At 33.4% G+C, this 20,641-nt stretch overlaps 2 protein-coding genes across 2 annotated transcripts; one reads left to right on the top strand and one right to left on the bottom strand.

The window, feature by feature from the left end:
- Positions 1-1,318: 1,318 nt before the first annotated feature.
- LOC106066950 (sperm-associated antigen 6) lies at positions 1,319-8,292 on the bottom strand. Its single transcript, XM_056006957.1, has 9 exons — positions 8,140-8,292; positions 6,825-7,087; positions 5,847-6,030; positions 5,173-5,378; positions 4,535-4,708; positions 4,232-4,384; positions 3,944-4,135; positions 3,498-3,760; positions 1,319-2,086 (listed from the first exon to the last, which is right to left on the bottom strand). The coding sequence occupies exons 1-9, from the start codon at positions 8,159-8,161 to the stop codon at positions 2,020-2,022; spliced, it is 1,524 nt and encodes a 507-aa protein (XP_055862932.1). The 5' UTR covers positions 8,162-8,292; the 3' UTR covers positions 1,319-2,019.
- A 1,675-nt stretch (positions 8,293-9,967) lies between these two features.
- Positions 9,968-14,209, top strand: LOC106066951 (CDGSH iron-sulfur domain-containing protein 3, mitochondrial-like). The gene is made up of 3 exons (XM_013226052.2): positions 9,968-10,123; positions 12,015-12,233; positions 13,249-14,209. The coding sequence occupies exons 1-3, from the start codon at positions 10,031-10,033 to the stop codon at positions 13,441-13,443; spliced, it is 507 nt and encodes a 168-aa protein (XP_013081506.1). The 5' UTR covers positions 9,968-10,030; the 3' UTR covers positions 13,444-14,209.
- Positions 14,210-20,641: the final 6,432 nt, after the last annotated feature.

Raw genomic sequence — 20,641 nt, 5'->3', positions numbered from 1 at the left:
TATCTTATTAATGCTGCTAGGATTGTTTTTTTTTTTATTTAAACCGTGTCTAAAAGGAAGTGGAAATGGCATAAGGCATATTAAAAATAAGTAGACTAAAAAAAAATAGTGCTTTAAAAATATGAAATTTGGGACATTTTTATTTATGCTTTCTAATTGGACTTCAGCCTTTTGGGGAAATACCGAAAATAAAATACCAAGGTTTGATAGAAAGCTTGCAGTTTTTCATGAATTTCCTCAGGTTGCGAACTTGTCAAAAAACATTCTTAGTGAGTATCTAGGAGATAATAGGACCCATTGTAGAAAATCTTCTTATCTTATATGATACAGACGTTACTTCAAAAAAGAAGATGATTACGTCCTACGCGTCATGCATTTAGTCATGCATATTAACCAATGACTTAAATTCTGCCAAGTCACTGGCAACCCATGCCATGCTCTAATAGCACTAGGGAAGAAGGAGCACTTGTACAAATTTGTCCTAGCATATGGGACAAGGAATGTGCCTTTATCTTTGTGTCTTTCAGAGTATTTTATTAAATTTTGTACTTGAAGATTATGGTTCAGTGCTTTATGTGTAATTGATACTTTACTTTTGAGTCTTCTGTCCTGAAGGCTTTCTAAATTTAGTGATTTTACTAAAGGTGTTACTCTAGTCAAATGTGAATATTCGTTTGTTATGAATCTTACTGCTCTATTTCATGCAGATCTGTATGATGGCTTAAGAAATCTCTTAATCAATGAATGAGTGATAAATTACAAATATATAGTAGATTGCTACTTTTCTTTGATGACCTTCTGTTCTTAAGTTTCTCTAAATTAAATTAATATAGTCAAATCATGTTACTCTTATTAATTTTCTCTCCTGATATATCTTACTGGTTTGTATGAATGAGTTTATTTTAGATCTTCTGTTTATGTTTTCTGAGTTAAGGAATTCCAAACAGAGGATGCTGATTGTATTATTGGTCTTTACCTTCACCTATCCCTTAGTCAGTTGGACCGTTGGGGCACCACACAATATTTGTCAACTGTCTTTCTCCATTCCTCACTATCCGCCAATCCTTACTAAGGTTAAATAGAAATTAGTTGTATATTCTTTTTAGTGTTTTCAGTAAAAAAAAAAAGAAAAGATATTATTAAATTATAAGAAGAATCAAACCATACTTTTAAGCTTTCTAATAAAACTAATTTTTCTTCTGTTTTTAAAATGAACAAAATAAATAGAAGCTTTGTTTTCAAACTTTTCAACAGTAACTAGCTTAATTTAACAAACATCATAACAATATTGAAAATATTTACTAAACAAAATCATATATATATTTATTAAAATTTTAATGAAAGCTTTGTATACTTATTATTAAATAATACATGTTTTTTTTCAATTATTAAATAATACATGTTTTTTTTCATATTAAAACTAATTGAAAACATAGGAAATTCTCTAGATTGTTAAAAAACAAACAAATGTTAATAGACAGTATAGATATATAAACAGTTTTTTAATGTACATTTAAAATTTGTTTTAAAAAAGATTATCATTTCTTTTATCTATTTTTATATACTTTTTGAAACAAAATATGATAAAGTTTCCTTTCATACACATTATTGTGAAGTCTACCTTTTTATTCAAATAAATACATGGACTAAATACACTCATTTTAATGTAACTTCTCTTTACTTATTTTAAAAAACAAAATTTTTGAAGTCTGTCTGAGGCATAGGTAACGAAAAAAATTATATTCTCAATGCTTGTTTTTTTAATTTAGAAAAAAAATACTGGACAAATTTAATGTTCATGCATGTCTAATGAGAAAAAAAATTTTTGTAAATTTTAAGGTTAAAAGTATACATTAACAGAAAAGTAAAAAACTCCAATTTGAGAGTTGTTTTTTTCTTTAAATCTGTTAGTTATGCACTTATAATCAACATAGAATCCTCTTCTTCCAAGGTTTATACAAGTTATAATCACAGTAAGCTTGGGAAAATGATAAAACAGATAAGTTAGATGTTCTATTTTTATACTTTAGGGGCATACTGTTCCACTCTCTCTAGCAGAGCATCAGAGTAGCCTGGTGAGTAATACCTGAAAGAAAGAATAGAAATAAATATTACCGGTATCAAGTATCATTAAATCTATGGACAAAAAAAGATTTCTTAAACTGACAAGAAAGAGATTGCTTTTGCACACAAGGCTCAATAGTTTTTAGGCTGTCCTCTTAATATTTCTGGTACGTATGTCACCAGAGAGACTATTGTGTTCTCAGAGATCAGTTAAAAGCAAACAAATTAGGAATTAGTGAACTCATTTCTAAAAACCCATTAGCCCAACAACTCTAAAAAATCCAACACAAACAGAGGAGCTGGCATACCAATTGAATGGCCCAATGGAAAAAGACTGAAAAGTCAATTGCAACTGGTGATCTCTCTGACAGCCATAGAGCAGAAAGGCAAGCACTTGAACTAGCAGCTATGACACTAATAAACTACCCATGTACACTAAACAGCCAATTGTCTTATTGACCAATGTCAAAACAGTCCTTCAAAGCCTGAAAAACTCTGATACTTCCAATATAAAGCAACTCAGGAAAGCTCTTGTAAACCTTAACATCAACAGCAAGTAAACTGTTTTTCAATGGGTTCCAGCACACATTGAATAAGAAGGCAATGAAAAAGCAGACATACTGGCCAAAGATGGCAGAACAAACAAACAAATGAAAATTCCACTCTACCCAGAAAAAATGATGAAAATAATAGTGTAGAATAAATGAGAATTGGACCAGCTCACATCCCAATTACAAGAAAAAAGACGCCTATTATAAGCTCTCGACATGACCAACGCATAATTTTTAGTCTCAGAGCCGGACACAACAGAATGAGACAACATATGTTCTGGAAGCTAAAAGTCTGGATTAGCAAAACTTGCCCTTGTGGAAAATCACCAGAGAATGCTGACCATGTCCTTCAAAGCTGCATACTACATCAAGAGGCCCAAGCAAGACTCTGGCCCTAAAAACCCTCCTATAGAAGAAAAACTATACAGAAAACTGACTGATCTGGAAACACTGTACGGTTCATCTCAGATATAGAATTAGCCTACTGATCTGAACCCTCAAACATGTAAAATGATATGAACAAATTTCTCCAACCATATGATCAGTAAATAGAGATTTTAGTATTAAAGAAAAATTGTATACTATGATAATATCAGTGTTTGTATTAAAAGCAACAAATGGCTGAAGGACTAGTTGTGTGGTATGTGCCTCAGATAATTAGAGGTTTACATGTTCTGGTGGACTGCAGGAGATTGAGACATCTTCTTTCAAAAAAGAATGTCTATAGGTTACAAAAGCAAGATGGAGACATCCTCAATAAGTAAGCCTAAAACCAGTGGATTTTATTTTATTACTGATTTATCAAATAAAGTTGTTTTAAAGACCCAATCACAATATATCATAATAAGCACAACTATCATTAAAAAAACAACAAATACTTACTTGACTATTTCTTCAGGGTAGCAGTTGTTGATGGCGTTGATGTATTCACTTAAAGCAGATCCAGGCTCAGCTTTTATTTCTTGCACTTTTTTCAGACCTCCACTGGTTACAAATAGCCTACGTGCTTTGGAATCATGTGGAAGTACTTTGCTGAATTGGCCAACTACATGTTTCAAAATATTGGGTGGTGCATCATGAAGCAAGGGTTCTAAAGCTGGGAGATGGACACATTTCTGAAGAATATTTTTAAGTGCTTTTTTAGCCTGAAAAGACAAGTAAAGATATTAATTTCATTACTTTGTATGAAATATTTTTGCTTCTAATAACTAACAAATACATTTTTAATTTTGCTGTGTAAAAGTTTTAGGCTATCTGTACTGTCCTGTATACTATTTACAGTGTGTTCTCTTGCCACTTAAAAAATCATTTTTGAATTGAACCCATACCTTTGTCTGTAAATCTTCAGATGCATCTGCTCTTAAATAACATTGCAGTAATTTTGGGAGAACATTTGCCACAGCAACAGCCTTAGCATGTTCTGGTGAGTGACGACCTATCTGACCCAAGGCCCATGCAGCTGCAGCTTGAATATGATCCTCTTGCTCTTCAGAGAGTGCTATCGCCAGTTGTACAACTCCCTGTTTTTAAAAGGATTCAATAATGAATTCAAAGTTAACAACTTGTTCTACCATTTACAGATTTACAAACATTAAGATAATATAAAGTGTTAATACCTTAGATACAATAACAGCCATAGCAAGATTTTCTGAGTGTGCTGCAACATATCCCAACATCATTATGCCTGGCAGTCTAACATTGCTCTTTGATTCTCCAATGTAATCCACAACAGCTGCAACACCTCCAGCATTCACAATTAATTGAGAAAGCTACAATATAAAGCACAAATTGTAATTAATTGTTTTCACAATAATTTTATCGAATTTTAAGTATTATAAAATGAAAAAACAACAACCCACAAATGTGATTAGCATAATTTAATACAGTGTAAATCCCCCCCCCCCCCCATGTATATTTACCTCAGGGGTATGTTTAGCAATTTCTCTGATTAATGTGGCAACATTTTTCTTAACATATTCATCTTTATCCTTCAAACAAGTAAGGATAGCTGGGAAAATTTCAGCTTCAACAACCATCTCAGCTAGATCAACAGAGTGTTTAGCTATTTGACTCAGTGCTGAGAAAACTTGGCGCTGGATAGGAATAAAAACATTTTTAATGTGCTAAAAACAGTGTAAAGATCAAGACTGAAATGCTTAAAAAAATTATCAGTCACAGTAACACTATTTAATGATTCAACATTTGCAAAGTCATAGTCTTACAGGTTGTAAATAGTGTTTATAATATAAACTATTTATCACTGTTTTTATTTATAGATGTTTTTGTTATTTTTTTAATTCTAAATACCAAATATGAAAATCTTTACACAATTATGAATGCAAAATTAATATATATTACTATTTACAGTTCAGTGTATATATTTAACAGAAAGGCTATTTACTATACCTATATAAAATGTTGCAATGCTGTAAAGTAAATCTTAAATTTCATTGTTAACTTTAAGTTTGACAGTGTTAAATTTCTTAAAAAGGATTCTTTAAGAGTTAATTACAAAGTAAAAAAAAAACAACTAACAAAGCAGTCAAGCACTTTTTACCTTTAATTTAGCATCTGGGTTTAGAATCATTTGTGCCAAATGAGCAATTGCACCAGCATCTACAACTGTCTGGGCCAATTCTGGAGAATGCTTGCATATGTCACTCAGTGCTGATGCTGCAATTTGTTTCAGAGCCATTTCGGGTTCCTGTATGCAAAGAACAAGCAGAGGAACAGCCCCAGCGTCAACAACAGCTTGAGCTAATTCTATTTATAAAGAGAATATAAAAGGAAATTAACACTTTAAACATAAAGAGTGTTAACATAATAAGTGCTATTTTTTTCATTAGATCTTCTGCTCTCTTTTGCTCTCTCACTCAGGATAATTTCAATTTTATCATTTAGTTAAAACTATAGAAACTTAATTACTGGTAAATATGTTTTTTGCTTTTCTTGGTTTACTTTTCTGATTATTACTACTTATTCAATTCAAAGGTGTTGGTTTCAAAAGCTGGCAGCAATTAGGATTTTAAACAAAGAATTGAAGTTATTTGGTATTATTATATTTATTAGACAAATTAAATATTTATTAAGTTGGCACTAGAAAACCATGTTCTGTCTTCTTGTAAGGGAACTTTACTTTTGCATGATTTCTAACAACATATTTATACTAGTAGAAATTATTCTAGATTCAGATATAATATGATGACAGTAAATCTGAAAAAAAGAATTGACCTGCATTATGCCTTGCAATGTAACCTAGTGCCCAAGCTGCAGATTCTTTCACTCCAGGATCAAATTCTTCAAGGCAAATGACTAAAGCATCCAGTGCTCCACAATCAACAACAGACTGTGCCAGTCCTGGCGAATGTTTAGCGACAGCTCGCAGCACAAAAGCTGCTGCTTTTTTATAGAAACGCTAGAAAAGGTTGTTTGAAACAAAAAATAAATACATATAACAATAATAAAGGTAAGTATAGCTGAAATTAACAAATATCATAATAGAAATGTAAACAGGTACTATTGAGCTTCTAAGCTTTATTTGTGCCCTTTTAAAATATTTTGCTTAAAGGGACAAGATAAAAAAAAAAAAAAACTTAACCGGCTTCACAAAATCTTTATATAATAGTAAGCTGTACTGGATTAGATTTTCTCTAGTTTTATAGTATATTTGTTAAAATTTCACAATAAACACAAACTCTTATTGAGTCTACAGAATATGTTCTCAGCTATAACCCTAACCCTAACTTTATAAACCAAGACTACTAATTCAATCCTTAGTTTTTTAATAGTCAATATTAATTTAAAAAATTGAGTTAAATTTCTAATAAAATACAGTCAGTTTGATTTTTTGTTTTATATTTTGTCCTATCTCTTTTTGCTTTAACTCCCCTTCCCATAGTAAATTATATACGGAAAAAGTTTAATTGTGATGCATGCATTTCATGTCTAAGTTGCAGTCCTATATGTATATTGTCTTTTATTTAAATGGTTCAATGCAGTGAGAATGATTTCATCAAAATGACATGAAAAGAGTTTATTTATTTCAATCATTATCTATCGTCAAGCACACTTTTTGTGAAATCTTTACACAGCTATTGATATTATATGCAATCAAATTTTCAAATGTAAAAAAAAAAAAGAAGAAAAAGTATTCCGTCTTATTTTTAAACATTAATTCTGGGTAAAAATTTAAATAACAGAAATACATACATTTTGTTCTGCAAGGGAATACACTAACTGAGGTAATATATCTCCTCTAACTACTGCTTCTGCTAAATCATCATTATAATTAGCAAGTCTTCCTAAAGCAAGTGCTGCTGTCTGTTGTATAGTTGGCACTATGTCTAAGAGAAGAGGACGTAACAATGACATAACTCCAGCATTTTGAAGTGTTTCAATATTCTGTGGCCTTGATGCTAATTCTGCCACTGTTTGAACAAACTGAGTCCGAGATTTTTGGTATTGCTCAAAAACTATAAGTAAAAAATATATAGATTACTTTATAGCATAATTTGTTTAATATGCAAAAAAAAGTCATATAATTATAGTAAATTTGTTACTGATAATCATATGGTGATATGATAGAAACTTAGAAACAAATTTAAGGCATGAATTGTTTTTATTACATAGATCTAATTAAATTAGATTAAATTTATTGAATTTCTCTGCCAGACCAATCAGTATTATAGTCAAGATGATTAATTGCTTCAACACATTCTATAATTGGGCAATAATAGAATATATTATATCTTTAGGTACATAAACATATGTATGCTTTTAAAACTTTTAAAAATTATTATATCTTATTCTAGAAGATCTATATAGTCTAGTAACTTCTGTTATTTTCCATATGATACTAGACTCTAGTGAGGATCTAGAAAGTTTTTAGTTAATGTAGGTTAAAATTCTATCACTTTATAATACTTAATATATGTATATGTAGAGATTCAACTACTATATAATTATACTATTTAATAGAGTGATAGGAGTGTCAATCTAGTTCTAGACTAAAACTTGAGACTATAGTGACATGACTAGAATGCGTAACGAGATCTATTAATCATCTAGAATAATCTAGATTCTAGATTTATAGAATTATTATTAATTATAAAATAGATATGTTAATCTATCATATAATATATATAGACTCTAGAATTCTTTTGTCAAGAAGGAATATATAATAATAATTTAAATGTATTAATTAAATATAAGAATTCAATATTCAATGAATAGATAGAATAGCGATCCTCTAGGGCGACTAGGGCATGATCCTAATCTAAAGCAAGAGTAAGACTCGCTAAACTAAGAGTAGTAATTTTAAGAGTAAAACTTAAGACTAAGACTACAGACAAATGATAAGTTACTAAATCAGTAAATGAGACAAGACTGACAATTAACGAATGATAAGAATCTTTCTATAACATCAACATGACAGTTATAAATATAAAATTATCATTATTATGTTATGTTGGCTGGCGAAAAATTCGTTATATTCATTAACTTTAAAATATGAAAATGTTTTAACCTTGTAACACCTGGCGACTCATTGTTAGCCTTAAAAATGTTAATTCGTTAAGTTCATACAAATTTCCTTGCAGCAGTTGTTTATTATAATGTGAAGTTATAGGTTGCTAAGCACAAATAGCAACGATATAATAGAAACGCACTGAATAAAGTTGCCAACTTTTTGAACCGGTACATTAAAAAACAACAACAACCGAACGTGAACTTTTTGGTTTCGAAAGCTCAAACTTTCAATCTGGGGCAATAATATGAAGTAGTCAAGTAGACATATCATTATTATTTTAATTGCATTAAATTATTTATTAATATTTTAATTACATTAAATTACTTTGAAATCATAATAGGCCTACATATGCCCCGTTCTCGCATTATTCAATCTGTAAAAGAGTTTAAGCATGACTCACGATCTACAATTTGGTGATTTATGAAAACGTTTGAGAAATATTATTTTAAGACAAATATTATGTTCAGAGGCAGTATACGTATAAGCGGGAGCCTGATTCGATTGTGTGTACATGTCTTTTATGGTTCCGACAGGATTCCTAAAAGTGTAGTCTATATAATATATACTCTATATATATAGGCCTATTGCCGCCTAAATACAATGAACACGAACTTGTTCACCCGATGCTGTACCTGCACGCAGCTACCATTGGCAGTTTGAATATGCTCGAATTGATTCGAATACAACCGGTACGGTAGATTAGAATGTGCGGCAGAGGTCATGCGATATTTTTATGATGTGCTGGCGGTGACAATATACCTAGAATATATATATTCCTTATTTCACATCACAACCTTCCTTATAAAGTGCTGTAATCTGGGCGACTGAAAAAAATAGGCCGCATCTGCAACATTGGAATATTTTGATCTTATTAGATAGGCTATAGCTTTGAATGAGCTCTTGTAAAGTATATATGTATATATCGCTTAAATTTAGTTCTTCTTGAATCCCTAGTGCTATTAGAGCATGGAATGGGTTATGCCTGAGCCAGCCAGGAAAACCAATGACTTGACATTGGTTAAGCATACATTACGCGTAGGACGTAATCATCTTCTTTTTTGAAGTAACGTCTGTAACGTATCAGGGGCGGACTGACTATATTGGCATTCGGGCAAATGCCCCGTGGGCCGGTACCTAAATGGGCCGGTAGAACAACATGGCAGTAATCATCTTTTTTTAAAAAAATCACGTCTGTATTTTATAAGATAAGGGCAGCATATGAATATATATGTCACTTCGATCGACACGTATTAAATTGTGGAAGGTTTTCTAGTATTCTCTTACAAAAGGGGCCCTCTGAGTGAAGTATTTATAGTCACTGTATGCATGTGTACAGCTATCGATACATTATCGATCTTGACAGAATGATTTTGAGGACATTTTCACCTAGAATTGGATGTCCATCATATAATATATACAATTTATGGGCCGGACGAAATAGAGATATGCCCGGGCCGATTTTGACACCCAGTACGACCCTGGTCTGTATTTTATAAGATAAGATTTCTCAGGGTAGCGCGTCCTTAAATTTTAATGATCTTCAAACTTTTTAAGTATAATATAAAGACTTCAGCCTGCTGAGTAGTCACTCAGTAGTCTAACATATGTTACATATAAATAATCTAGATAATCTAGGCTTAGATTTAAAAGCCTACATTCCTACATCTAGAACAGATTTATGCAAATGTAAAAAAAAAATGTTTTTCACAGTTGCCTTGAATAATAATAGTTTTCTACCAGATCTAATGAAATAAAAAAAAAATGTGGCCTACAGTGCGAATACTAGTAATATTACTAATATTTAATATCCTTTTTTTACATTGCAGATTTCCCCCCTATATTTACTGCAGCACAGCTTTTGGGGGGAGGGGGTGAAAATAAAATACAAATGGCTACCACCTTGCATAAGTTATTTCGAGTTCATAATCGCATCCTAACATATCAACCTCAGTCTGTTAACAGTAATGTTCTTAGATTTATTGTGAGTACATTTATATGATCATATTTACATATTATCATTTCAAACTTAAAATAAAGGCCAGACTGATTGTAGACAGTAGATATCTAGAATCTAGATCTAGTGACTAGGTCACTAGATTCTAGATCATCTCACTCGAGTCATTTCATTTCACTCAACCTGGCCTGAGAGTAGGTGAGAGGCTGAGTCAGACACTCGGACAGCCACTGCCCCACTGGTGATGACTGGTGACTGAGTGAGTCTGACTCAGTGACTGACTTCACTGACTGAGTAGTTCCTTTAGACTCTGCTGGGATGAGACGAGTCAAGTCAGGTCACTCATTCACTGCCCTCAGTCACATTCATGATTCAATCACCAGTGCGCCCAGTGGCAGTGCCAGTGGCCCCAGAAGTTCACTCAGACTCACCTTCACTGGCCTCTCTGTCTCAGGGTTTAGAGTATAGATCTAGTAATCTAGTATAGATCTAGATCTACTCTCTAAAGAGTAAAGTAAAGACTTTAATTTTTAAATATTCTTTAGTTTATTCTATATTTCTAACCTAAATTTATATTAAAATTAAATTATTAATTTTTCAAATTTGAACAATAATTTTAACGGTAATAATTGAATATCAGGTTTCGGCTGTTGAATTATCATTATTAGACCTGGAGTCTACTCATTAGACTGGACTGGTTAAGATAAAATTAGACTCAATTATTTCTAGTCGGCATTCCACTTTGCCCTTTTCGTTCTCATCCTCGTCACTCTGCTAATCAGCATTGATATTACTGAACTTCAGTGGCAGTAAAGTAGGCACTGATTCTGATCAGCAAAAATAGTCTCTAGATCTAGATTCTAGGACTCATCTCAAGTCTCTCAAGCTATTCTAGAATCTAGGTCTAGATGATCTAATAGAGAGATGATAGTATTGATAGATCTAGCAGCATCTAGCTAGATTCTAAAATCTAGACTCAACCAGTCTCTAGATCTAGATATAATTATAATATAAAAATATAAATTATTTTAGATTATTGACTATTCAGTGCTGATCACAGAACAATGCATTAGTGTAACAATGGGTTTGTGTAGATCATACAATGTGATTGCATATATATAATATATATAGATTGATTAGAATGAAAGATTGTGATATTCAAATATATATATATTGTATTCCTACATGATTTTCCCTCATCACTCAAACAACATAGTATGCTAGAGATACTAATTGAAAGTATGAACTCAAGCAGAAATATTTTTTCAATATATATTTATATACAAAACATTTATCTAGAGCATCAAATCATTATGATGATAAACACACTTACTTCTTAAATAATTATTTAATTTCAATAGATTTACAACAGTCACTGAAGCCATAAAGAGTTCATGCATCTCATTATATTGTCTCTACAATCATATTATATAATATGTCTTTCTCATTTGCTCAAACTATCTTAAAACTATCTTAAAAGCTTTAACATGCATGGAAACTTCTTAATTTCCTCTTAGTTTTAAACTAATTTGTAACAAAGGTTAGATGATTATTTGCAGATGATTGCATAAAATAATATAGTCTTCTATATATAATCAAATAAGAGCATGTCTTTCCACCCAGAAAAATACCAATTTTTAAGAGTAACAAAAAAAGCTTTAAAAAAATTACTTACCTTATATAATAATAGTGTTCAATCACATGAGGAATTAATGAACTAAGCCAGGTATATTTTTTTTTGTAACTTCAACATGCGGTACACACGTCTACGTACTTATAAACACAGAACAAATAATTTCGGTTTAATGTTATATACTTCTAAAAGCTATTAACATATATTTTCTTATTTAAAAGTCAATAGTGTTTGCCCTTTTAAAAAAAAAATCTTTTCATTTATCATTTTAAATTTATTTTGTAGTCTCTGACAAGACAAAATGCTGACAGTGAAGACCCCAATGACCCAAAGGTTGCTGAAATGTTGAAAAAACCACACCCAGAAACCATTACTAAACATCATCCAGATTTGTTGTCTCCTGAACCAGTCAAAGGAAAAATTTTTGAAAAGTTACCCATAAGACTTGAGCTAGAAGCTGGCAAGAAATATACATTTTGCACCTGTGGTTACAGCAAAACTCAGGTAATTATTTTAACAGTAAAATCCTTATCACCTAATATTTTAAACCATTACGTCCAGGACAAATGGAAATATTTATAGATTTGTACAAGCAATCCTTAAATCTATATTTGTTATTTTCAGTGTTTCAGAATGTCCCATCATCTTCCCAGTCTTTTTAAAAAATGTTGGAGTCAAAATGAGATAGATAGTTTTATGCATTTTTGTCATTTAAAAATTTCTAGCTCCTAATTAAATGGATAGAAGAAGTGTGTGTATTTGTTGATGAGTGGTATGTTGTGGAACAGGTTATCCAACTCAGGCTGTTTATTAGAAAAAAAAAATTATGATTAAATCCTGATGTACACAGGAGGTAGCTGGGGGGGGGGGCGCCTTGTGAAAGGTTTCATTGTAGGAGGTAAAGCAAGGGTATTTTATCTTAAGGGCTAGGTCTAGAACAAATGTGCATGGGTGTGTGGGTGATTTTGTAGATAAGGGTTTTCATTGAACTGTTCTGTTGTATAAAGCTAAGATATCTTCCTTATAGGCTGGAACTCAGGGGCTTAATAAGTGTTTGTAAGATGGTGCTTATATATATGAAAGGAATAGTCTATATTAATGTGTTCTATGGGAGGAGCAAAGCAAAGGCATTTAATCCTTAGTGGTTTTTAGAGTTATGGGCCAATAAAGTTTGTGGTGGGGAAGACTTTATCATACCAGTCCTTCCATTAGACGATGTAAAGAAAAGGATATTGGGCGAAATAAGCAACTTAGAAACTAGATTTTCATGACTATTTCTTCTCAGTTTGCATGAAATAAATAAAATATATACCAACATTATTACCACAGCTAGTTAATAATGTAATTGTAAAACTATTATATGAACATTTGTAAATATCTTGATATTTGTAAGTGTGGGACTAGAATCCTGCATACATTACACTCAAAAGAAACTTAGCCCACAAATATGAATAGCCCAATGAACACAATCAATGAGGTTTGGAAATGAAAACTTCATATTTTTTTGTTCTGTTTATAGCCATTCTGTGATACATCTCACAAAGCTCCAAATTTTATGTCAACTCGTCCACATCACATAAGATATCGTCCTATGTCTTTCGAGGTGACTGAAACAAAGGAATACTGGCTTTGCATGTGTAAGCAATCTAATAAGCGTCCTTTTTGTGATGGAACACACAAACGACAGGATATTCAAGATGCTGTGAAATCATAATGTTGAAATATTGTATTCAGTCAGAACTTTTATTTTAACTGTTAATATTATGTTATAGTTATACATTTGATTTGTGAACAAAGTACCTACATACATGCAAAATTGAAATAATCCTTGTTTAAAAATTATAACTACATTTTTGTCCCTTTCTAAGAAAATTGAACAATATTTCCTTTGATTAATTTTTTTTCCCTTTACATATTTCTTTTACATCGTTGAAACATCTTTTAAATTTAGAACCTTCAACCAAATTTGTTTGCTTAATGGATAAGTTGTTAATCCTCTTGGCATCATTGAAACATTTTATGACGTACTACAGAGCATTGTAATGAAAATGTTGCTTTGATGACTGACAATTAATAACTGCCTGTCTAATTCTGGAAAGTAATAATTAATTTATGAAAATATTATTTCATAATCCTAACTTTTAAATGTGTGTGAAGGTGGAGCCTGGTATTTCTCTATGCCAATAAATTTGTTATAACGCAAAAATTAAATGCAGTGCTGACAGATTTTCATAAGAATTTTCAGTCTGCTTGTATCAGTGACATGAGATGGTAATCAATACATCATTATAATTGATTGCATCAATTTGATCTGGGTAGTTAGCTTTGTATAATTTGTAAATATTCCAACAAATTTAATTGATTATGATTTTAGTGTATACCAAAAAACCATGGTGCTTTGCCTTAATGATGAGTGGCATTTCTATGTTAATTGTTTTCTTTGAGCATTTTTGAAAATATAAAATATCCCCAAAAATGTTTACTTTTGTCTTTGTTTTTTGTTTTTTTTTTTTTTTTTTTTTTTTTTTTTAAAGAGTTACTAAATTGGTTGTGACTTTTATAAGATTTGTTGTTTTTTTCACTTACTTACTATGTTTACTTGTAGTTGTGATTAATGAAATGATTGTTTTAAGTTCACATTAATTTTTTTGTTTGTTTGAACCCAATTATTAAATACAGGTATTACAAAAGGCTTGTGCATTATTCATCTACACATTTTTCTGAGCAATTCAGACAGCTTTATTATTGCAATGATCTCAAAGTAGTAGTATGTTCTATATTTAAAATTAGTTCAAAGGTGGCAGCAGTCTACATAATACCAAAAAGTAAATGTACAAAATAACTGCCTTGCACTCAAAAAGTTTATGAAGCTGAGAGCATAAAGATATCTTAAGAAGAATTAAGTAAAGTTCTCCTTTCATACCTTGAGATCTATAGGGCAGATGATGTCATCTGTTTCTGTGGCCCATGTTTAACAAGGGTGTTATGTGGCCAACACAACGACCAACTGTCTTTACTTTTCCTTAACTAATGTTAAGTAGCCATTAGAGCTGGTTTAACTCAGAGGCCCCAAAATTAAAAATCCCAGTCTTCTCCAGGATTTGAATCTGGAACAACGGTTTGGAAACCAAGTGCTTTACCACTCAGCCACTGTGTCTCCTAAGAAGATTTAAGCCTTGAGTAATTTTTGTTTCAAATTAATTTTTAAAAAACATTATGAGTGAAGTCCTCAATGATACCTTGCTGTCCGCTAGAGCAGATAATGTTAAGTTTGCCAGTTTTGTCCAACAGTTAATAAATTAGCCATTTTACCAGCATTATGACCAACTATATTTATTTGTTTAATCTAAGCTGGTTGAAATGAATAATCATTCTAAATTCTATTTTTGACCTTTCGCAACCTAGAACTTAATCACTGAAAGGATTTCTTAAGTCAAACTAGATACTAAATATATTTGTAATTACTTCATATTTACAATCTATTTTACATGCCTGAAAAAAAAATAATTTTTAGATAAAATTACATATATCTAGACCTTAAATGAAATAAAGCTTAGTTATCAAAATACTTTATTTGCATATAAAGCAAGTTATAAATGGCATGTTTTATTCATCACTACACATAAAATTAAGAATACACAACAATAGGGTTAACAGATGTCTGGCTACAGGAGGACATGTTCCCCTTTTTGGTGCAGTATCCTCCATCCCAACAGCCACATATGCATGTGAGACATGGAAGTCATCTGCCAAAATTGAGAAAAGACTAATTGTGGCAAAAATAGCTAAGTTTAATTTTAGCAGTGAGTTACAGAGATTAGGTTTCAAACAAAGAAATCCTATACTGAACATGGGATTCAACCACTTAATGAGGTTGTGACAGAGCATTGCATCAGGCTTGTAAGACATATCCTCAGACAATGAAATTACTCATACCAAGAGTTGCAATGACATGGGATGTCATATAATAATGTGCCACACTTTCATGAAGACACCAGATGGGAATAGGATTCAGACAGTGACAGATCTCTATGGAGATTCTGTTTTTCTGAGGTTTATTGAAAGACCAAAAGAAAGCAACAGCGTATACAAATTCGTTAACTGTGAGCAAGTAAGTGCGATAATCTGAAGCCAAAAATTTAAACAAACCCCTGGCAGATGACGGTTTTATCTGCATCAGATGTGGAAAAATATGCAGGTCACAAATGGGTTTCTGTAGCCATGTGAAACACTGCTCTCATACTTAATTTTCAGAATTATTATTAGTAAAACACTAAATCCTTACTTCAAAATTACAAAAACTAACCAAATAAAATACTTTAAACTTTGGAAAAAATCCTATTCTTATTATGCAAGCAACCTGCAACTTCTTTCCATGTGCCACATTAACATAGATATGGTTACATGAATTAGATATTTTGGGTTTTTGGCACATCGGCACAATTTAGGCCATGTTGTGCCCATTATCCCTTAAGGGTTATTCTCCCTTTATAGCTCAAAAGCTAAATGTTACACATTTAAGTTACTAAAAATAAGGTCCATTCATAGCTCAAATGGTAAAAATAGTAAAAATGTATATAAGTTGGAGTGATCGTTAAATGAACTTGTGTGTTACCCGTGCTTGTAATCGTGTTCGCATTATCGTAGTCTGTGAATCGTGACCAGTCTATACTGTGTTATTGTGTGTATCAGTCGTGTTTTATTGAAATAAAGCCTTGTTTCTAAGGTTATGAATTGACTTAGTATATTACAATTTATTTCAATAAAACCATTCTTAAATGGACAAGTTTTTGCGTCCCAATAGACTGGATGCTGATCCTAGTTCAACTAATGCTTCAGTTACATGGAAACATTGGATTTCTTGTTTTGACAGATTCGCAACGAAGGTAGGGGCTAGTGAAAGCGAACAGTTTGACCTGCTATGCAACTTTGTGTCTCCATCCTTATATCAGTATATTTCTACCTGTTCTAAATACTCAGAAGCAAAATCTATTCTTGAGAATTTATTTGTGAAGGCCCCTAATGAAACATTGGCCAGACATTTGCTTGCAACTTGCAAACAAGAAGTCGATCAAAGTCTTGATCAATTTGTACACAAGCTGAGAGTGATGGCCAGAGATTGTCAGTTCCGAGCTGTCAGTGCTGACAAAAATGAAGAGGACGCCATTCGCGATGCCTTTGTTAGCGGCATGCGTTCGAGTGTAATTAGACAGAGGCTACTTGAGAAAAGATCCCTTGACTTGAAAATGGCTTTAGATATTGCCAAGACTCTCGACATGGCCCAAAAAGAATCCAGTTCGTTTAGAACTCCGTCTCAATTGGTAGAGTCATCTCTTTCGTCATCGGCAATCTCAACCGAAGAAATGGTGGACTCAGAAACAATCGCAACAGTGAATACTAAATGTTTCTTTTGCGGAGGTAGTCGGCATCTCAGAGCGAAATGCCCTGCCAAAGACTGCATGTGTCATTCGTGCGGGAAAAATGGACATTTTTCGAAGGTTTGCAGGTCTCGCAACACTCCTATAACCAAAACAAAAGTCAAAACATCTCCTAGCCACGAGAATAAAAGACAATCTTGTAAAGATTGTAGCTGCATTAAGGACTCTACACATCTAACATCACTAATTGCTACTTCGTCTGTACCTGGTTTAACTAAATCAACAGTACACATCTGTGTAAATGGCGTGAACCTAAAAGCCCTAATTGATACAGGTAGCGGGGAAAGCTACATTTCTTCAAACATACCAAGAGAGTACGATTGGTCAGTGACACGTTCAAAGCACACAATTTCTATGGCGTCATCTCAACTGTCAAGCGTCACAAGAGGCCACACGTTTGCATCGCTAAAATACAAAGGGGAAGTTTACAATCAATTCAAACTTTCGTTACTAGATGAACTTTGCACTGATGTAGTGCTTGGGTTAGATTTCCTCGCATTACACAAAGAACTGATAATTCTATTCAACGGTGGTCGACCTGCATTTCATGTCTGCTCGCTCAATGCTGTTAAGGTAGAGGCACCACAATTGTTTGCAAATTTATCCCCTGATTGCAGACCTATTGCTACTAAATCTCGTCGTTACTCCTTCCAAGACACACAATTTATTAAAGCTGAAGTTGAGAAATTGATACGAAACGGTATCATTGAACCTTCCAAATCACCTTGGAGAGCTCAAGTCCTTGTCACGACCAATGAGCGGCACAAAAAGCGAATGGTCGTTGATTATAGCCAAACTATAAATAGATTTACTTACCTGGACGCTTACCCCATGCCTAGAGTGGATGAAATGGTGGAGAAAATTTCCAGGTATGAAATCTTTAGCACATTGGATCTGGAGAGTGCTTATCACCAAATACCTATCCAACAGAGCGAAAAGAAATACACAGCCTTCGAAGCTTGTGGTAAACTCTACCAGTTTTGCAGAATACCCTTTGGGGTCACTAACGGTGTAGCTTGCTTCCAGAAAACCATAGACACTATTATAGAAAAAGAAAAGTTGTCTGACACGTTTGCCTATGTCGACAATGTAACAATATGTGGTACAGATGTAGACTCCCATAACAAAAATCTGTTGCATTTTCAGAAGGTAGCTCTGGAATACGGAATAACTTTCAACGAAAGTAAAAGTGTATTTGCTACTAAGAAGGTTACGTAAAGCTGCTTGGATATGAAATATCCAAAGGACATTTAAAGCCGGACCCTGATAGATTTCAAGCTCTGCGAGATTTGCCACCTCCAAAAGATCTGAAGTCTCAGAAAAGGATTGTAGGACTTTTGGCATATTATGCTCACTGGATACCAAATTTCTCCGACAAAATGTATCCTATAATGAAAAATCAAATTTTTCCTGTACCTACAGAAGTAAAAACAGCGTTGGAAGACTTGAAAGAAGAATTGCAGAAAGCAGCAATTTTCACCATAAAGTATGACCATCCTCTAATTGTGGAAACTGACGCTTCTGACATCGCAGTAGCTGCCACTTTAAATCAGGAGGGAAGACCTATTGCATTCTTCTCTAGAACTCTTTCACCTACTGAAAGGCATCAATCTGCCATAGAGAAAGAAGCCACTGCAATAATTGAAGCCATACGCAAATGGAAGCATTATTTGTGTGGCAATCACTTTACCCTTATTACGGACCAGCGGTCTATTTCATACATATTTAAAGACACTCATGACAAGAAAATTAAAAACGATAAGATACAAAGGTGGAAATTGGAACTAGCAAGCTTCAAGTTTGATATACAGTATAGACCTGGGAACGCCAACACAGCAGCAGACACCTTGTCTAGAGGGCACTGTGCAACCATGACGAAACAAAGTAGCCTGAAGACGTACCATGACTACCTGTGTCATCCAGGTGTTACTAGACTTCTACATTATGTCAGGTCAAAGAACTTACCCTTCTCGGTTGAAGAGGTCAGACAGACCATTCAACAATGCAGAACCTGCAATAGAATTAAACCGCAATTCTATAAGGAATTTGCAGGTACGCTCATCAAGGCCACACAGCCGTTTGAAAGAATAAGTGTTGACTTTAAAGGTCCTTTGCCATCAGCTACTCGCAACAAGTATTTGTTAACAATGATTGACGAATATTCGCGGTTTCCATTCGCTTTTCCCTGTCCTGATATGACATCTAAGACAGTAATAAAGTGCTTCGACCAGTTATTTTTCCTCTTTGGAACACCCAGTTACATCCACTCTGATCGTGGCACATCATTTATGTCCACAGAAACTACAGAATATCTACATTCTAAGGGCATAGCCACTAGCAGGACAACGCCCTATAATGCCAAAGGAAATGGGCAAATAGAAAAGCTGAATAAAACATTGTGGCAGGCTATTTTATTAGCATTGGACTCAGGGAAGTTGGAACTATCACAGTGGGAATCTGTGTTGCCCCAGGCACTTCACTCAATTCGATCATTACTGTGTACTTCTACTAATGAAACTCCACACGAACGGATCTTCAAATTCAACAGAAGATCGCCAACGGGAACATCCTTGCCTACTTGGCTACAGAACCCAGGCAAAGTATTACTAAAATCCCCTGTAAGATCTTCAAAATTTGACCCATTGGTACAAGAGGTTGAACTTATTAGCTGCAACCCACAGTACGCCCATATACGATTTCCAAACGGCCGGGAGGAGACAGTGTCGCTTAGGCACCTGGCACCAAAGGAAAGTTCCACGAACGACTATTTCGAACCAGAGAACGGTATTCTGCCTCAAGAGGTCGGTGACTCTTTGGATCTCTCACCAGGGAGTCGCTACGGGCCTGAAACTATCAGTAATTCACAGAGTCCCACCCCAATGATGTACAACCAGCCAGAAGTCATCAGTGACTCACAGGGGAGCCACCCAATGCCAGAGGTCAATATTGACTCGAGTCCCGTACAGGACAGTTACGACTTGCAAGGAGAAAAGTCTACGCCAGAGATACCTCCGGATCCTTCCCTTCATACGCATGGTTATAACCTAAGACCCAGAAATAAATAAAGGAGGGGTGAATGGAGTGATCGTTAAATGAACTTGTGTGTTACCCGTGCTTGTAATCGTGCTAGTATTTGTAATCGTGTTCGCATTATCGTAGTCTGTGAATCGTGACCAGTCTGTACTGTGTTATTGTGTGTATCAGTCGTGTTTTATTGAAATAAAGCCTTGTTTCTAAGGTTATGAATTGACTTAGTATATTACATAAGTTAATAAAAATCTGTTGTAAATATTATATATTCACAATTACTTTGCCCTATCACAAATCAAATATTCGTAGTCAGCCCCACCTCCTGGATAAAGCCCAGTATTTTCCCATGGTCTACATTATCAAAAAGAATTTTTAAGTTGTCTACTCTGATATACTTTCCTCTAATATCCTGGGGCAATCAATGAGGATATGTTCCACAGTGAG

The sequence above is a fragment of the Biomphalaria glabrata genome, chromosome 1 (genome assembly GCF_947242115.1).
Source record: "Biomphalaria glabrata chromosome 1, xgBioGlab47.1, whole genome shotgun sequence".
NCBI lineage: Eukaryota > Metazoa > Mollusca > Gastropoda > Planorbidae > Biomphalaria > Biomphalaria glabrata.
The sequence above is the reverse complement of the archived record's forward strand: the minus strand, read 5'-3'. Positions and strand labels throughout refer to the sequence as shown.